Source organism: Thamnophis elegans, chromosome 3 (genome assembly GCF_009769535.1).
Source record: "Thamnophis elegans isolate rThaEle1 chromosome 3, rThaEle1.pri, whole genome shotgun sequence".
In the NCBI taxonomy this organism is placed as follows: domain Eukaryota; kingdom Metazoa; phylum Chordata; class Lepidosauria; order Squamata; family Colubridae; genus Thamnophis; species Thamnophis elegans.
The window spans coordinates 39,332,626-39,353,524 of record NC_045543.1 but is presented as its reverse complement, the minus strand read 5'-3'; the positions used below and the strand labels follow the sequence as shown (position 1 = coordinate 39,353,524).

Genomic DNA, 20,899 nt, shown 5'->3' with positions numbered 1-20,899 from the left:
TACAGTAGATAGGTAGGTGTTTCTGCTGGCACAGCACTTGATCAATGTAATTCTCATCAATCAGTTAAAGAGCTTTCCAAAAGGGGAAAAAAAGTTTTTGCACTCTGCAAACCTGCCCAAAACTGCCTGTTTTTCACGAAAACGGGCCCTATTTTTTTTAAAAAGAGGCATGAATAGGGAGACTATTGGGGGGGCTTGCAGAGTGCTCCTGGGTGGACAAAAATGTGCAAAAAATGGCCCATTGTTTGCAAAAACAGGCCCGTTTTTTGTCAAAATAATTGCATACATAGCTTTATGGAGGCTTATAGAGTGCTGCTGGGGGCTGGGGTGCAAAAAACAGGTCGTTTTTTGCTCATTTCTGCCCCCTCCAGCCCCCAGGAACTCTCTGAAAGCCTCCATAAGGCTATGCATGGCCATTTTGGTGAAGGGGTGGGGCTTGAGGAGGGAAAAAAGGCTGTATTCGATGTATAAGACGCACCCAGATTTTCATCCTCTTTTTTGAGGGAAAAAAGGTGCATCTTATACTCCGAAAAATATGATAATCCTTCAAAAAGCTCAGAAGCATCAGGAGTTGGGTTTAGTAAGAGTCAAATACTTTTTCTGACCACAGGAAGATAGTATGGCAATGTTCCTTCCATCCCAAAAAGGTAGCGAAAGAAAGAAATGCTCAGTATCACATTAAAAGTTCTATTTTCTATTTGCTGCCAGAATATTGGGAAGGTATTCAAAAGCCTGAAGCCATTAAACATTTTTTTTCTGGCTTTATTCCAACTCCATTTCCTTATGAAACTTAGAAGTGTGTTGAAAAAATGCTTAGCAGAAGTAGTTCATTTTTTTTAATTAAATAGCTGGAGGAATCTCTGGGGAGAAGGAACATATTAACAGTTATCTGGATCAGAAAAAGTTGTTAAGGTTTTTTTTTAGGAGAGGGTGGTTTCACCCATTTTTTGACGTCCCCACCATCCCCCCTCTAGTTTGCAATTAGACAATAATTACTCTCCTTTGAAACTTTATGGCCTATTCAAAATTGTAAATGTTGGTGTTTTAAAAGGTAATTTTTGCAATCATGATTTTTTTAAAAAAATAATTGTATGCTTTGAACATTGTTTTTTTATATTTGTGTGTGTGTGTGTGTAGTATATGTATGTTTGGGTGAGTGTATTTATCTCTTGGAATTAGTGTGATTTTGAAAGTGTGTGACTTGGTACATTAGGGATCTACAGAAAATATAACAATCTAGGGCTTTTTTGTTTTTGTTTTTCTTTTACAAGCTTAAGAATAATACATTTTTGCAAGAAATACATCTGTATAATAAAGAGGTAGAATGACAATGTTAACACACAATGGTTTGACCCAACACACACACTTGAAGCCTTATATAGAATGCCCAACTGAACTCCAACTTATGTTGACAGAACTAGAATAAAAGTGTCACATTCTGCTAACCCAAGAGGAAATAAAGTTAAGGCTCCCAGCTGGCCATGTTCAAGAAACTAAGATGTGAGAAAATGAATGAAGTTAAATGTAATGCTGGTCTTCCCACCTCAAAAGAGTTTTGATAGGCAGGTGGTTTAGTGAGGTGATAAAGGTCATTCTGAGAATCCATCATTCTGCTTAACTCATCTTCTCAATCTCCATATATGGAACTACAGTTGTCTGCAATAATACACAATTCCAGGATTACCCCAGAGACAACAGAAGAGCCATTTACTTGCAAAGTACTTTGTAAGGCTCTTTTGTAGGTTCCTAATTCAACAGGGCTTCAAACCAGATCCTTGTTTTAATTCCAAGATCTATTCCAATGAGGGGATTCAATGGAAACTTTGCCAAGTTGAGAGAAACTTTCACTTCATGAGAAGTAGAGGAAGAAATAATGTTAAGAGAAATGGGACCATTAGTTACAACTATTCCTACTTTTACTTCCTCTAACACAGGGGTGTCAAACTCATGGCGGCATCATGTGACATATGGGGACTTTCCCCCCTTCGCTAAACCATCTGGCCTGCACCACCCCCCCCCCCGAATTTGACAGCCCTACTCTGACATTTGTATTTGTAGCCTACATTGGCAATCCCAGAAGTGTGGAAGGCTTTTGCATTCAAATAGGTGAATCAAAATGATGTGACTTTCATGGGCTTCAGATTAATAATTTCAGAAGCTATGGGCAGGTTATAGTCTCAATTTGCTATTTGTTTTGAAAAGGAAAGTTCATATATGAAAGACATAGAAGTGAAAAACTTGCCATGAGTGGATCAATACTTAATAAAAATTTTACTATTACAACATATTCCTTTCTATTCAGGTAAATGCAACATTAGATAAAGTAATCCCCGGAACATGATAGATTTTAAATAGAGTTGGGTGAAGTTTTTTTAAAATCTGGCTGGCCATCCTTGATGCTTAGGAGTTACCATGTTAAGTACCAGAAGACCTTGGTACCCAATTTATAAGTAACAGCTGATGTTTTTGGTACTTGACATGGTAATTCTTCCATTATCCCTTCCATTGTAGCTTGCATCCCTTGCTATATAAAATAATTATGTATGATGAAGTGTAAGCTTAAGCAAGTGTCATTGATTTGAGTGCTAACCTGAGGGATGCAGCCTCAACCTGATCAGACAAATGACAGGCTGACGTTGAGCAAGGCAAGCCACAGCTGTAGTGAGTTGGCCAGGAGGCTTCATGGAAGTCCACATCTCCTCCCAATCCAAGGACATGTAGGGCAGAGAGGAGACAGGCTCAATGTCGGTGAGCTAGACTGCACATGAGGAGACAACCTCACTCCTCGTGAAGGGCTGCACTAGCATCGCCTACTTTATCCTGCCCCAAGGACTTGAGCGTTGGTGGAGCAGCGTGCCCAGTCCCATGCCTTATGTGTTCGTTCCATGTATCTGGATGTATTTGACATGTGGATTGTTTCCCTGGACTTCCTGTGTACCTGTTAGACTCGTTTTACCCAATGACTCTTGCCATGCTGAGGTCTGAATCCGAATGTGGGTACTCTCTGAGGACCTTTTTTTTTGGGGGGGGGGGGGGTTGAATAAACACCTTTAGAAATCACACTGTGTGTATGTGTGAGTGACAGAGATGGGAGGGAGCAGGGCAGCACAGCAGGTATGGTGCAGGTCCAAGACTGAATCTGATTAAGTATGATCCAGGCAGAGACATAAGATCTCTTCCTTGATTAGAATGGTGTAGAAGAGAAGCTGGGGCTATTCCTTGATTCTCTCCATGAAGAATCACCAAAAGAATCCTGTTAGATAATCAGAACAATGACCTGATCTTTATTAGTTCTGATAGCACTCAAATACATTAGCAATTAAAAGTTTCATAAATAAAATCAGTTTGGTTTGTATTGTATTTATATTATTTGAATAATACTGTAACTTTAGTAGTTATTAAAATCTGTCTGAACCCGTTAAATACTTTATCTCCAACGAATTAGAGAAGCTCTTGGATCTATCTGAACTATTACTGATAAATGGAAGCCTTCCCCAAAACTAAATATAAAGACCCTCCCGCCCCCCAGACTCTGTGCTGCCAGTTATTTCTTGCGGACAAGAGTTTATTCATACTGCTTTACAAAGAGGCAGTAGCGAAGCCATTGCTGAAGAGTCACTGCCAATTTGAAACATTTTTATATATGCAATGTGATGAAGAAAGTAGTGGCCTGCCACTCCCAATTTTTAGGTCAAGGAGTTACACATTCTGTTTGACATGTACAAATTCTGTGTGATATGCTGAAGCTCATAAAGCAACATTGGTCAGGATCATATTTCATTTTACTGTTTTAATTTAAATTATGTTATTATTTCCATTTTTCTATAATAATAACATTAAAATTATCAGAAGCTTGGGCTGTTATTTTAATCAGTAGCTATATTGAATCTTTCTCTCTTTATCACCCTCCCTCTATCTCTTTTGGCTTATATCTCCCTCTACTGATAAAGAGAAAATAGTGCAACGTTTGGGTTGTGTGTGTGTGTGTGTGTTTTAAACAGATGGAAGTGGAACTTGAAGAGAGAGGTTAGCAGAGTAAGGCTACATTTTTCTACCATGCTTAAACCATCCATGTTGCCATTTAATCTCATTCAAACATCAAAATGCAAAAAATTGAACCATTATATCTTATGCATTCCAAAGGGCTCAAGATCCTTACACCAAACCCCTACATGCTATGCTGTTTGCACTCTTGAATTGAATGAATGGATTATCTAGCAATAGCAATAGCAGTTAGACTTATATACCGCTTCATAGGGCTTTCAGCCCTCTCTAAGCGGTTTACAGAGTCAGCATATTGCCCCCACAGTCTGGGTCCTCATTTCACCCACCTCGGAAGGATGGAAGGCTGATTCAACCTTGAGCTGGTGAGATTTGAACCGCCGAACTGCAGACAGCAGTCAGCTGAAGTGGCCTGCAGTACTGCACTCTAACCACTGCGCCACCTCAGCTCTAAATTCTTTTGAACCTGGTTTTAAATCTGGATTTACGATATGGAAGTCTAGTTGTTCTAATGGATGGTCTATATTGAGAGATGACAGAGGAAGTGGGAATGTGGTCCTGTTAATATTGCTGGATCGCTTTGGTTACCATTCAGTGTGATATTTTTTTGGAGGTCTTGCCATAGTAGAGGTTCAAATTGCCACGTTGCAGTAATTCCTTTCACATGTCTACTAGCAGAAAATTGTGCTGGAAGTTTTTGATGTATCCACAACTTCTGGGAAATATTCTGGAAAGTGTCTCCCATATTGTTAGTAGCTAAGTGAAATAGTTGTCATGAATGTGCTGATGATACTCAATGATGCTCATCTTTCCTGTGAGCTACTGAAATTGAATGCCTCTGAATATCTCCTGCATGGGAGAATGAACTAGTGTTAAAGATGGACAAATGTAGTTTCAGATTCTGGGTACTGAAATTCAGGATATGGAAGGCATACCTGTTCAAGGTGGATTGCACTTCTTCTTAAGGATCAGGGTTGCAGTGTAATGTTCTCCTAGGGAAAAAAGAAGACAAAGAGTGACAAAGAGATCAAATTAAGAGGCCCAGATAATCACCTTGTAACTATCATCTTTGCAGTGAACGTTGAACTTGTGGTGAATTCCAAGTTTTTTTTCCAAAAACATAATAATAACTTATTTAGCAAGGCTGATTGTGGTGATTTCCTTTGGAAATTTGTGTTCCTTATTTTTTCCCCTTCTACTTCTCTTTTTCCAAATAAGTCCCATTTTTATATCTAAAAATTTGGCTCGTAGGCTTAATATGAGAATTACTCAGTAGCCCCCCTCCCCCCACTGCCAGAATCTAAAACCAATTTGGGCTAAGGGGAAAGATTGGCCCAAAGTCACCCTACTGGCTTTATGCTTAAAGAAGGATTGAGTCTCCTGTCTTCTACGGTAGCATTTAACTTCTATACCACAATAGACCCATAAGTTACACCTATGGCAGAATTTATAAATAATGAGAAGTAGTTGTCCTTTAATTGCTTTGGTTAGACCAATTTATTTTGCTTTTCTGAGCTCTGTATCTGGTTTTTGAACCCACAATTTGAAGAATTCAGAGAAACTAGTTCAGAGAATGACAGCAAGTATAATCCACAGACTAGAAATTTCGTCCTATGCAGAAGAGAATAAAGGGGAAATGTTTGGCCTTGAGAAGATAAGATTGCAGGAGAATATGAGATCACTCTTCAAATGTCTGGGGGGGGGGGGAAATCACATAGAAGAAAGTCAAAGCCTCTTTTGGCTCTATGTAGACTTCAGGGTGTGGAATAATGGACTCAGGTTACAGACAACAGATTACAATTGAATTTGGAGGGGGGGGGTAACTGTTTGCCCTCAATACTTATATTTACATTCTTGCACTGAACAGGGAGTTAGATTTGATGGTTGGAATGGTCAGTCCAGTGCTATGGTTCTGTAAGTTTCAAGCATGAGGAAACCTTAACAACACCAGTTTTTCCACCAACCCACTCAAAGCATGTGGTCCACGAAGCTGCAGGAAAATAAAAATCCAAGCCACCATTGTTTTTCTGATGGTTCTACTGAGAAGAGAAACAAATGAGTGAGATGGGTGATGGTTCCTAAATATAAATGAATGAATAAACAAATGAATGAAAGAAACTGAAAACAGGCAGGTGTAGGCTCAATTTCCTATCATTATTCTAGTTTAATCAAAAGAAGGACTAGGGGTGACATGATAGCAGTGTTCCAATATCTAAGGGGTTGCCATAAAGAAGAAGGAATTCTCCAAAGCACCTGAGGGCAGGGGGAAAAAAGCAATGGATGAAAACTAATCAAGGAGAAAAGCAACCTAGAACTAAAGAGAAATTTCCTGGCAGTTAGAACAATTCATTTGTGGAACAACTTGCTACCAGAAGTTGTGGATGCTCCAACATTGGAAGTTTTTAAGAAGAAATTGGGCAACCTTTTTCTGAAATGGTAAAGGGTTTCCTGCCTGAGCAGGGAGCTGGACTAGAAGACCTCCAAGGTCCATTCCTCTATTATCCCAAAGTCCGATACAAGAATGTACATGCACCTCCTTCCTTGCCAAAAAACTTGCCCAGCAGTCACCAGATGTCAACAATAATTTGAAGGCAAACACACAACACCAACAATCTTTACCAAAAAAAGAGAACCAGTCTACCTTTCTTTAGTGAAATAACCATGATGGAGATACTTTTTTTTAAAAAAAAAAACCTTTTCGCTATGTTTCTGAACTTTGATGTAATATATTTTATTGCTTCTTCACCTCTCAACCTTGTCTGGAGATGGAGGAGAAGGGAGCATTACTTGTATTAACTGAATGCCACTTCTCTGCCTTTTCTCTAAAATCAAGGGTAACTGAAATAAATGCACATACTTCTGGGAGTTAACTCCACTGAATACATTGAGACTTATTTTTGTGTAAACCAAACAGTTTACTCAGTCTTTTCAATCATGAAGAGCCTTATTCAAATCCAGGATTATACTGAAAAAGTGAGGCCTCGGCAATTATTCTTGAAAAGGAAATTTAGAAGGTAGTGGCAGTTATTTAAATATGATAATTCTCTGTCTTGTCACTCCGTTTTATCTTAATGCTTTTTCTAAGGCTTTGAAATTGCTGCCTTCGGATAGAGCATATAAAAGAACAACATATAAGGTCTTCTCCAAATGATACTCATATTGGATTTGCAGGATGAAAGCAGCAAATGAAAAGTACATCTCCCTATGCCTTAATACACACCTGCTCGTTAACAAAATATGCCTATGTATATTTGATGTATAAGTTTGAATTGTTCTTCTGGGAAGAAGAGAGGAATATTAGTTTATGAAATGTTATTTCTTCTTTCCATTCCATTATTCTTTCTTAAACTTCTAATTCTGCAGTTCACCATCATATCCTCTGTTAAGAAAAGCAAATGTTATTTTCATTGTAATTGATTTGGGGGGAGGGGTGACTGTCAGTGGAGTATATTTTGGGAATTTCTGTCTAATAACTCAATCCTTGTGGAGTAAACATTAAAAATCATGGCATTTACATCTGAGAAAACAGGTTTGCATTACAACCTCCACTTACTTACAGATCTTGAAAAATATATTGGATTAAAGATGAAGATTTATCATGGACACTCACCCAGATATCATACAATCATTCAATAAAGAAAAAACGTTGTTAATATTAATGAGAAATATGTTGCATCTTCAAACTTTCCTAGTGATGCAAAAGAATTTCTAAATGGGAATGAAAGAAACTGAATTAAATACTTTTGAAAATTTGTGGATTGTATAGATCCAAATGTTTAATATGCACACTACATGGGACAAATTTAAGTCTGTGCATGCAAGTCTTGGAAAAGTACCTATTGCCTGAAGCAAACAACATGCCAATCTGTCACTCAGTTTTCATAAGTGGCTATTGTAAAGTACTTCATTAGCAAGTATGCTGGTGTTAATTAGGCAAATAGGTGGGAATGAGTTTCATTTATAAATGTGTTATTGATTTCTGCCTTGTTTTTTATCAGGTGCTCTCAGGCAAATGCTCTCTCAGTAACTTAGAGTGGAATGGTGGGGGCAGGAGATGGAGAGAAAGAAAGAAAAAACAATACTCCTAAGCAGTAGCAAAGGGTATTTTTGTATTTGCTTAACCAACCTTGTAATTTGCATTTGGGTTGCCATTTTATGATGATTTTTCTTTTATATTTAGAAGGTGATGCTTGACTCCTTAGTTGTTTTGAAATCTGAACTATAGACATCTGATTTCCACTTATTGCCTGAAAGGATTTCATTTTCCTGTTTAAAAATATTTCTGAAGTAAACATATGCTATGCTAATAATGACCTCCAACAAAATATGTGTACAACTCTATGTATAATTATTAGGAGTAAAGTAATTGAATTTGCTTGAAATTACTTCTGAATAAACTGCATGGGAGTGAACAATTGAGAAATAATTATTTTTGAATCATTATTTCCAGTGTGATAATGGTTATTCACCATTATAATAAACATCATGAACATTATAATAAAAAAGTCATCATACTTATTTTGATACTGCTGTGGATTCTTTTCCTTCAAATGTCACATAAATTCAAATTATATTACATATAATTAAAGAAATGTAATTCACATAATATGCCATGCTCTACTGTTGTTATTTTTTCTGACTTTATTTATGAATACACCTCATGGATTTTATTCTGTTCTTTATAATATAATATGTGAAGTCCTCAAATACTATATACCGTGGTTTGTTGAATAAACTATGCTTAATGCAAAACGTGAATTTAGACATTCCGTTGCCCTATATCAATTTTTGATTTTCTTTTCTGGCACCAGTTTTATATGTAGAAGGTGCTTTAAGGCACCCAGCCACACAGAGATAATATTCCTAGATACATGTACCTGTAAATCTCTAGATATTGGAAGTACAATTGGTCATCCTGCTTGATTCTGGGAATGATGGGAGCCAATCAAAAATTGCTGGTGGGCATCAGGATGCTTCCCTGTGGAAGGGGGAAATACAGTGCTGAGAGAAAAATGACCACATCTCCTTCCCCATTTCAAGGCCAACCCTCCTGTTTTCATGAGATCCAGTCACCCAATGCAGTCAATGAGTGGTGGTGTGGTAGTGAGCACAAGAGATCTTGATTGATATCAGCGGAGCCAAGTCAGAAAAAGACTCAAAGAGTAGCATGGAGCTTGGTGAGAGGCCTGGAACTTTCAGGCACTTGAAAGGACTGAAATTATTGTTTTAAAGTAAGAGATTGTGGAAGGAAAAGGGGGAGAAGATCAAAGTTGTTTAATGTAGACCCTTGGAGAGAAAGAAGTGAATGTTGACCAAAATAAAGGTATAATTGTAAATAAAGATAGAATGATAAGGAATAGATTTATAGCAAGAAGAAGAGGAGGAGGAGGAGGAGGAGGAGGAGGAGGAGGAGGAGGAGGAGGAGGAGGAGGAGGAGGAGGAGGCTGAAATAAGATGCTTACATACTATTTTAGTTTCTTCTTTCTTTTTCTTTTTTTAGTATTTATAATAGTGTAGTGGGGATTTTGGCACTAAATTCAAAAATGTAAACTTTTTTTCATATTACAAAAATGTTACTTTTTCCCAATCCTAGGAAGAAGGCAATAGCAATTCACTTCTGAAAAACCATACCAAGAAAACTGGGACTTGTCCAAGCAATCTTCAAGAATCAGACACAACTTAATGGAAAGGAATAAAAACAATGGGAAGAATGTTTAAGAAAATAAGAATAAACCATAGTAATTAAAATGAATGTATAGTATAAGAATAAGAAATCAGCTGTAGGTTGTACAGCTTATGGAAGGTTAAGCTCAAACTTTCTGGTCTTTTTAAAGATTTTTTTATTTTACACTTAAGCAATAAGTAACATCAATTTTGAGAGACAAAAGCCTGTTCTGTGTGCATCTATTGTGTTATTTGCAAAGAATACTAGACAATATCACTGTTCCAGTAGTATTTTGGACACAGTATGATTTGGAGGTAATAGGTACCGGTGTGCATTTAGCTTTAAAATCCAAGGAAATTTAGTGATTAAGAGTGCTGGACTAAAATTGATTACATCCAGGATCAAGTCCTCACCCGGCCATGATAATTACTAGCTGACCTGCTGATTACAGTCTCTTGGAATTCTTGGAATTTTCATATACATCTCAAAGTGGTGAAGTATTTACTACTTTTAATAGCTACATAACTTGCAACATACTTTTTTGGAGTCGTGACTCCTGCTAGAGAAACAGAGAGCATCTGTGGTTGGAAGGGGTACGGCTTTGACAAATTCATATTTTGTACAAATTGCACCTGTACTTGGACTGAGAAGCCCTACTGATGTCTATTCCTTATTTGGACTACTGCAGTACTACATGGGGTTGGTCTTGAAGATCATTTAGAAATTTCAACTGGTCCAAAATGCAACATTGTGCAGTTTGGGGGTGTTGGGCCAGAATGGGAAGGAAGTGTTTTTGAGAGGATGGGGTTATGGCAACACAAGAGTCTTAATCATATGTTTTATTTTTGTATTTGTTGGTTGCCTAGGTTTGTTTTATATCATATAGGTGTCCATCTAAAATTTTAAAATAGATTAAAAATTGGGGAGAAAGCAGGATGAGAGAGTACAAGGATCAATAAGGAGCTAGCAAGACATTTACATACAGGTTTAGCTAAACTAAAACTTCATTTCTGATTTTTTTTCAAAAAAAATGAGTCAGGGCATGAGTTGATGAGTGATAACTTATATTCACTTGGAAGGGGGAAGAAAGAAATATGAATAATATATATATATATATATATTTTAAATATATTTTATTCAATTTTCACATTCCATTTGCAATCATTTATATACAGGGTATTTAAGAAAAGAAAAAAAAAGAAAAAGGGAATAAAACGAACAAGTAAAAAGGAAACACAACTCATCATTCACAACCCCACCTAACCCTTTCATCCTCCATACACCCCATCTACCCCCTCCAACTTTCCTTTCTCCCTCTAACACTCCCCTCCTACTTCCCTTTCCCCTCAAACCTTCCTTCTCCCCTTACTCCCCGGACACCCTCCTTACATTCCCCTTACTCCTTCCTTACTCCTCCCTCTTCTTTCCCTCTACCTCCCTCCTTGGTGTATGCCTTTATTCGAGTGTTGTTTGATCTGATAAAAGTAAAATGAACCAAGGAAAAAAAAATAAAAGAAAAAAAAGAACCACCGTATATAAATACATTCTTGTTCTTATTAAGACTATGTTAACACCCCCCCACCCCACCCCCCACAATCCCCATCCCTAATCCTCCCGACTTCCCAGGGCCCACACCTGGCACTACCTTCTGTCTAAAATATCTTGTATACATATGGATTAAAAAATAAAAGTAATATATCAAAAGAAAAAAAAAGCAGAGAAAAAAAAAAGGAGAAAAGAAAAGAGAAAAGAAAAAAAAGAAAAAAAAGAAACCACTCTTTGCGTTGATCTCAGCCCCCCATCTTTATCTATGCTTAAATAGTATAAATCATTCTATCTATATTTTATTCTCGTCTCTTACTTCTTTGCTATTTACCCCAACCTTCTGTAGATTCTCCCGTTCCTCTTCCTAAACCTCATGATCCCTTCCAATAAAATTTAAGCAACGTGGTTCATGCCATATATTCAAATATAACTTTACAGACAAGTAATCAAACTTTCCCTTCTAGTAAAATTTAAACAGCGTAAATGATCTTTCTTTACCCCCTTTTCAAACAGTAATTCAAAATAATCTAACCAAACTTCCCCTTCTTAGTAAAGTTAAGCAGCGTAGATCAGATATTACTTTACACAGGAATCAATTTCTATCTTAAGATAATTCCAACCGACTTCCTCTTCTAATAGGATTTAAATAACTTAGTTCATTCCACATGCATTTTACCCTCATCCCTCACTTGTCTGATATTTACCACTATCAAATTTATACTAGCATTTGTTTAAAATATAACTCAGAGCGATTTAAGTAGCATGGATCATTCCACATATTCAAATAATACTTTCAGCAAGAGTCAGTTAACCTTCTATTTTAAGGTAGTCCCTTCTAACAAAGTTTAAACAACATAAATCATTCCGCATTCTTTTTACACTTATCTTAAGATAATCCCAAGCGGCTTTCTGTTCTAATAAGCTTTAAACAACGTAAATTTTACCCTCATCCCTTGCTTGTCTGATGTTTACCACAAATAACGTAGTTCATTCCACATGCATTTTACCCTCATCCCTTACTTGTCTGATATTTACCACTATCAAATTTATACTAGCATTTGTTTAAAATGTAACTCAGAGCGATTTCAACCAACTTTCCCTTCAAATAAAAGTTAAATAGCATGGATCATATTCAAATAATACTTTCAGCAAGAGTCAGTTAACCTTCTATTTTAAAATAGTCCCATCTAACAAAGTTTAAACAACATAAATCATTCCGCATTCTTTTTACATTTATCTTAAGATAATCCCAACCGGCTTTCTGTTCTAATAAGCTTTAAACAACGTAAATTTTACCCTCATCCCTTGCTTGCCTGATGTTTACCACTATCAAATTTATGCTAACGTTAATTTAGAATCTAGCTCAAAGTAGTTTCACCCAGCTTTCCCTTCTGATAAAAATTAGTCCGCTTTTTCTACCGGAGAGAGGTCTCAAACCCCCATTCAGTCCTCAATTTTAGCAAGCATTTTGAAGTGTCTAAATTCTCGATCTCCGTTTTTCTGCTTCTCCGAGGGAGGAGGGGCTACCCCCTCCATCTTGCAGCCACATGGCCAGTTTATTTTGAGAGTTTATTTTGTTAAGGAGCGGTCTGCAGGAAGATAAACCCGGCTAAGTACATCCAGTAATCATCCACGGAGAGAAATCGCCATTTTGAGGTCTATTTAGACAAAGAAGTCTCTAAGACGAATGGTGCTGGTATTTAAGATAGTAATAAAAGCATAAATCTCACAGGGGTGGTACCCTCCCGTATCAATTCTAGCTTGAAAAAACTTTGTTTTGTCCTGGGGGGGGCTAGCCTGTCTGGGGCTGCCAAAAAAAAAAGGCAGCTGAGAAGAAATGGCTGGAGATAAAAGCTCCGCTTCGGCTGGATCTAATCTCTTTCCACAGCCAAAAAAAGAAAAAGGCTGTGGCTTACGAATAGACCCTAGCCTACGGAGCTATCCTCCCTGCCCCTTTCTTAGCCAAAAAGGGGTGCTATCTATGATCTTATTTAGATATACAAACCAGATCTCTGAGGAGCTCGGTGGAGCCCTCCTCGGCAACAGGCCACGCCCCCAGGAAGTCCAATAAAATATATTTTTGAGTACAAGTTGCCAGAGCTAGCTGCAAACTTGGTATGACCACTAGATAAGAGTGAAGAAATAAGAAAACACTAAAACAATTTCTTCACCAGATTTTTCCTGTCGGAATGCTGTGAATCATATTATCGTTCCCTATATTTATTACCTTAATACTTAACCCTAATTTTATTTTGTTAAAAATAAAGGACAGATTTTTCAGAAGTTTAAAAGTCTATCTTGAATCTCCAGGAAAGTTCTGTGGTGAAATCCTTTCTGGGGTATAAGAAATTTGTTCCCCTATAGGCTTTCATTCTGATGGGCTTTGTATAAAAGAAAGCTAACTATCATCCAGAACATGCTCATCAAACAACTAAATTACTTTTGACCTCTGGTTCAGTGCTCTTTTGAAATCCTCAATCCACTCATGGGGCAAAGGAGGGGTGGGCTTGTCCACACAACTCTAAAGCATTGCTGCTTTGAAAGAATCCCGTGGAACAGATCTTTTGTGGGCTGATGGCATACAGGGTATATTTCATGCGGGGCTTGTTTCAGGGAATTATACTTTCTGATACCCCACAACAGAATGGCCCTGGAAGGGAGTGCCTAGGCACCACATAGAAGAGGGTATGTCTGCACCAGCCTGAAGTTGCTAGTGTTAGGGCATAACAGAGGGAACAGGTTTCTCACACTGAGACAGAGTAAAAGGTGCCCAGTCCTAATCATATGCCACTTTTTGCCCAATCTTTCATGTGTAGGCAGAGAAGCAAATATTACTTTCAATTAATCTTATTGCCAGATAAGTGTATAAATGCTTTCAAACTTTTAAAAGGGTTTGATTAACTTATGAATAAATGGATAAACCAGTGGGCTTCATTATTTTTAATATCTCCTTTTCAGTTTTTGCACTTCTACAGTTTTTCAACACCAGTGTGATCTGCCTATACACAAGATACAGTATAATATCCCTAGAATGAAAGCATGGGTTTATTATTACTTCAAAGGATGGTTTGCTATCACTTTGCTATGGATTATAACAGTAGAGTGTTAAAAGAAAAATAAAAAGGATAAAAAGAGTAGATAGGCTTAACTTCAAGGATTATTAAAACTACATTGGGTAAAAAACTTGGAGACAACTAAAATGACTTTTTCAGAGGTTTACATAAGATAAAATGTACAGGACTAAAATAAAACCTATACTGGGAATGGCTAGTTGGGAGGGAAAGCATAGAACTACCAGGCGTTCAAAAGTAGCTGGCATTACTTGTAGAGAGCAGGTATTTACACCAAAGTTTGGCTTGGAAAATAGTTTGCTGCAAATTGGAACACGTTGGAAACTCACTTTGACACAGGGCTCATTCCAAAAGGAAGTTTATACATCTTAACTATATCATAGTGGAAAACTGCAAAAAGTTAGAACGTTTTTTTAAAAAAAGTCTTAAAATACAGAGGAAGGAATGGTTGAGTGCAATAAATTCACCTAGAACAATGCAGATTGCCCAATTTTTTAAAAAAATGTAAAGTTTTAAAAGTTTTTCCAAATGTAAGGAAGCTGAATTAATCTATTGTTTGTTGGTTATTCATGGCAAATGTTGAAGTGGCCCTTGTAAGAAGCATACTGAATTAGAAAACAATTGGTGAATTGGTCTTGTAGCTTTATGATAGAAGTCAATTACATTTCCTAAGAAATTACATTACTTAACAAATACACACGAAGCAAATACTGACATTTTAGGATGATTCCCAAAAGCCTAAAGCAGATTCAGCAACTATTTTAACATTTAAATAGTCCCCCAAGTTTCCCAATGGCTCCAAACATTTTAATTTCCTTATTGTAAGCATATGATTTTCCCAGATATTGTGATTAAAAGCTGATAATTACCCAGGAAGATTGTTAGCCGTGAACATTATTACATTGCCGTGATTAATATAATATTTTTTGTGCACCACCCATTTATTTCTTTATTCAGGTTATTAAAAAAATTATAGCTTCATTTTCTGGTTTTTCTTCTCGGGAAATTTGGATGTAAAGTCATCAAATAACATTTTTCTCAGAAGATCCCATTATGTAAAGAGATCAGATAATAGATGAGTCTTGGCTGCAGTGTTGAAGACTATAATGTATTTTTAATCAAGGATAGTGTGCAGACAGCTCTTTCTTTTTCATAGTTTAAAATGGACCAAATTAGAAAAAGGTGAAAAGCTATTCCAACATTTGGAAAAAAATGTAATCAGTTCCTTATTGTAAATTGCCTTCCTATTACAGTATGTGTGATCTTAGAACTATCCCATTGATCTGCATCATATTTAGGAAGAAAATGAAAAGTTTTCATTTTCATGAAAGAGAAATTTTAAGGTCTGCTGGATTAGAGATGTTGGATCAACATTTCTTTCTTATAAAATCCTGAGTTTGGGAAACCTGGGCCAGCCTTGCTGGGAAAACAGATAGTTTCACAACTTAAAAGTTTTTCTAATCTAACATTATACCTTTCCATCCTGAACATGTCTCTTCTACTTAGTCTGCAGTGATATTTTCTATCTGAGAAAATTGATTTGTGTCTCTGCTGTTGATCTTTTATCTGAATATGAAATTCCCCCACAGGGAATTATTTTCTTTGGTTTTTTGACTTTTTTTCCCCAAAGCTGTTACAGATATTATGAACAAAAGTGACAAGAGAAGAAAGCAATTCTTTTCTTGACATAACATCAAGGGGTAGTTTTTGTAGGATTCATTTTGCTGTCACAGCCAAATTTATGTAGGACTTTATGCCAGAATATTGTCATAATAGTAATTTAAAATGTTTCACAGCTATTTTTTAAATTAAAGTTTCTACTTCTAACTACACAAGTTCTCTTTCTTTTGGAATATTTTATAACCTTCATCAAGGATTGCAAAGTCATAAGAGAAGGCAAACACTTGTGTGCCGAGCCAGCTTGATTACGACACTTTTTTTGAAAGTGATCTGTAGGGTATTTTTTTAAAAAAACCATCAACTACCAAGGGTGTGGTGCTGAATAAAAAGTAGATAAAGGTTTAGGAGGAGAGACAATTTAGTGTAGCGGTTAAGGCAACAGTCTAGAACTGTGTTTCTCAACCTTGGCCACTTGAAGATGTCCGGACTTCAACTCCCAGAATTCCCCAGCATTCGCTGGCTGGGGAATTCTGGGAGTTGAAGTCCGGACATCTTCAAGTGGCCAAGGTTGAGAAACACTGGTCTAGAAACTGAGGCATCTGGTTCTCGTTACACCTTAGGTACAAAGCTAGTTAGGTGACCTTTGGCCAGTCCTTCTTGCCAGCCCTAGGAAGCAGGTAAGGACAAACAGCTCCCAAAAATGCAGTCACCAGGGATCGGGACTGACTTGATTGGTTATTCATGCTGCATTTTGTTCCTTTTGATATTGTTGTTTTATTGCCCATTCACTTATCATGTCTGTTCCTTTGAAATTATTGAAATCAAATACATATTTTTGAAGAAGGCTAGTGATAATTTTGCACAGGTTTATTCTGGTGTGGTTGTCAACTATCAAAAACCACAAAAAAAAAATCACAGCTTTATGTCTTCATCGAGGCAGTATTGAAAAATGTTACATCAATGTTCTATATAAAAATCACTGGTATAAAATTAGGAAAAGGAGAAAAACACTGCACTTTTCAAATTTTCTGAATATTGGTACCCCCATAAGGGAGGCTAGTAACAAACATGCATTATGGGCCAAACAGCCCTATACAACTTGAGTGTGATGTCATGTCAAAAGTACAAAATGGCACAGACCTCATGACATGTCATATATTGTAACAATTTGACATCACTGAATTTCAACCACTGTAGAATCAGGCAGCAGCATAACAAAACTGACAGAAGTGAAAGGTCTGAATACTTTCTGAATGCACTGTGCATAAGGGTGGAACATTGCAATGATCACTTGATCTTTCTGATGAAATCATTCTGCTGCTGATAACCTCTGTCTGGATTTACAATGGCACACGCCATAATAGTTGAATAAAAAAGAACCTAAAATAAATTTGTAGCTGATTGTAACAGTTGTCTGAGAGAGAATGAAATAAATAGCTGCAGAATAAAAAAAAAATAGTAACAAAAGTACCGCTTTAATCTGATGACTGTTTAAAAATTGACATTTAATATTGGTCCATACTGGTACAATTTTGAATTGACTGTTTAAAGATCCCCCTAAAGCTTATATCATTAGCATAATATATTGATAGTTGCTAAGAATCCGAATTTACTTCAAAATATTTTAATATAATCACTTCAGAAAGTGATTTACATATACCTAAATTAATTACTCCCTCACCCTATTCCCAAGTACTCTATTTCTCTCATTCGTGACTGTTCTCAAATCTTTTTCAGCCAAAAAGCTGTAGTAATTCCAACAAATCACATGTATACAAACCCATAATATCAAGTACTGTGCTGCTTTCATCATATATATGAATATACATACAGTATATTCATATATATGATGAAAGCAGCACAGTACTGTTGACCTTGTCATATTTCTTGTTTTAAACAAAATAATGACAAAATGTCCAAATATGCTCTTGACTTCTTGATACAGTTTTCAATCAAATGTTACAGTGGTTATTTTGAGCTGAATAGCAACATTTACTTTTTAAATTAATTGTAACTTTTATTTTTGTTTCTAGGTTTTGAGTTTTGGACATTTGTCGAAGGTGCTGGTTTTAGAGCTAGTTTATTGTGTTCTCCGCCTGCTTCACTGAATTGCGATTAAATTGAATATCCTTGAGAGGATTACCATCAGAGAGAAATCTTTATATTTTTCTTCTGAAAACTTCCACTGTTGAAGTAACCTTATATTTTGGGCCACAGTCATGTGGTCATCACAGTTGCTGCTGTTCTTCACAATTCTCTTGGTATCTACAGTCCATGGTAAGTACATAAAATAATGTTGGTTTTAATGATATGTAGTGTTTTCTGGGACTGAAAATTTCCAGCACCTTCCAATTTGCAACAAGTGGGAAAGAGTTTGCTACCATTTTCTTAAAAATAATGGGAGAAATAAACTTATTTTTTTAAATAAAGGGGGGGACATTTTCAGATAATTTTTTTTAATTTTGTTAAGCATATCTTTCTAATCTGTTATTATGTTAATCTAATCTAAATATACTATATTGCTTGATAACAGCAAGTGCTCTTTTCTGAAGAAAGGAAAAGTGCATGTCCAGAAGTAAATCATTATGGAGGATTTTTTATTTCTACTAAAAAAAAGAGCTGGAGGAGCAACTGATGTTTATGCAATGTTAATTGTGATCAGAGCAGATTTAGTAACCTAAAGCAAGGAGTACCCAAGGCTGTCAATTCCACTTTTTGAGGAGATTGATATTCCTTTTGAAATAGGCAGGATACTTATCTTTGAATAAATTTTTCTACTGAATATCTACTATGCTTCTGTTGTGCTTAAGTCTTGCCTTATTTCCCAGGGAAACTGATTGCCATTGGGAATATATCAATTGTACTCACTAGTAAAGTAGAGGCAAGGGAACTAATAATAGATGAATTTAGAACTTATTTATTTATGAATTTAGAATGTATTTAAAACTACAGCAAATGTGGATTTAATTAGATCTTATTTTATCCCTGTCTTCCTTGATAAGAGTTATAAGTGTTAAAAATGGTGAGCCAGAAACCAGCAGGCTAGGAGGAACTGATATATAAATTTTGAGCAAATATCTCTGGGGTTCAAGGCCATGATAATGGAAAAGTGGCCATTGCCTTGAAAGGCAGGAGGGAAAGGTGTAACATTTAAACCTTGTAGAAAACATATGTCAGAGGTTTCTGTGTTTTGATACTTTGTGTGTATATGGTTTGTACTTTATCCGCAGTAAATCTGATTGTGCCACATCTGTGAGTTTCATAGCGTCTGGAAAGACCAGATTTATTGCCATGCTTGGCATGAAATCTGAAAGCAAAATTTTACTACCTATATTTTTCTACCTATATTCTCAGTGTCACAAAAGAGCCTATGCCTTGAATCAATTTGTGATACAGATAGATCAGTTTACTCCAAAATAAATCAGGTAACTATTAGGTGGAACAAAATTGACTATCACTAGCACAAAGTCCCATAACAATCTTGACCCAAAATCTGGCAGCCATTGCTAGAGCAGCTGCAGCAGCCACAAACCTTCATTACTGAGTAACGGCCTTATTGCCTGAGAATTAATATTAATGATCTAGTCAAGCAAGTGACCACCAACTGTGAAACACTTCACTTCCAATAAGGTAGCACGCAGTGCAATATTACTGACTTTCAGCTGTTAGTTAGTTTAGGATGTTGCCTGGCATGAAAAAGAGGCTTCATTTACCAGCTTAAACAGGGACTGTCAGGTGTAATAATGAGGAAATGCATTCAGCAGTTATCCTCTACTTCTGATATCTCTTATGTGAGGATGTAGGAAGAGGGAAGAAGAAAAGTGAATAATTGTTTCCTTCCTCCTTCTACCAGTTTCTCATTGTAAGTCTTCCATTGGTACCCAGACTTGATTTAATGCAGACTGTTTGGATGTCAATGGAGGACTTAAAGTATTTGTGGAGGTTTTTTGCAACATTCCATATATGGATTGTCAGAAAAAGTGTCACTCAAACAAGTCTTAACTTCAAGGGGCACTCAGAAATCAAGTGTATCCTAGACATGTGGAACTTTAGTCAAATATTTAGGCATTTACGTTACTCTTCAAACTCAGGTAGAAATACAGTTGCAAACTCTAATAGACTCTGGCATGACATACAAGTTAATTAGTGTGCAACCTAGAATATTTTTTACCCTAAGCCCTGCCTTCCGTCTCTGTTCTACTCCTGGAAAATTTTGAGGATTTTCCTGAGATGTGGTCCACCCCATGAGACTACTGGAGTCAGAAGGGAGACTTTCTCCTTATCTCAACAGACCGGTACTCAGCAACAATAGGACCATTATGTTGTGATGGAATGTGCACCTGCAGGAGCAATGGGGGAGATTTTTGACAATGCAGAACCTTCCCAAAAAGAGATCCAGATTAAGAGACTGCACAGTCTGTAGCTGGATGAGGGTGGGGAGAAGAGGTTCAGGGTAGCCACTCCCTAGAATCTCTCAGGATATATTTGGTAGGTAAGAAGATTATAGATTTTGCTTGGCAACATTCAGTTCATTAGGTGTACGCAAATAAAGGATTGGACTCAAGTGGGTCTTGATATCTTGTCTCTGGGCTTCGGTATGACATTTATTCAGCCTTGGACTGATACTATATCCAGGTTTGGAGGGGCACTTAACTGGAAGAAATATAAAGAAAGGCAACAAGGATAATGGGAGTTATATGTTGGAATGAAAGTTGTGTCATTAAAACATATAAAGTTGAATAATGGAAGAAATTACTGGGGATGGTTTTCCTTTGCTAAACTGTCATCTTTCAGGGAAATTTCCATCTAGTTTGTCACAGAGAAACAGTATTTGTCTGAAATGCTATATGGTTTCCTGCCTAAGCAGGAGGTTGGACTAGATGACCTCCAAGCAGTGGTGGGTTCCGGCTTCACCTGCTCAGCGGAGCGTTGCGCAGGCGCTGTATGCCCCATGCTCGTGCACAAATGCCCCTGTTGGCTCAAATAGAGGTAAGGA

At 36.8% G+C, this 20,899-nt stretch overlaps 1 protein-coding gene across 1 annotated transcript in view; it reads left to right on the top strand.

The window, feature by feature from the left end:
- The window catches only part of ADGRL3 (adhesion G protein-coupled receptor L3), a 453,165-nt gene that overhangs the window by 70,827 nt on the left and 361,439 nt on the right, over nt 1-20,899 (top strand). Inside the window, 1 exon segment of the mRNA XM_032213192.1 lies at nt 17,937-18,180. Coding sequence (XP_032069083.1) covers nt 18,123-18,180 — 58 coding nt within the window. The 5' untranslated portion in view covers nt 17,937-18,122.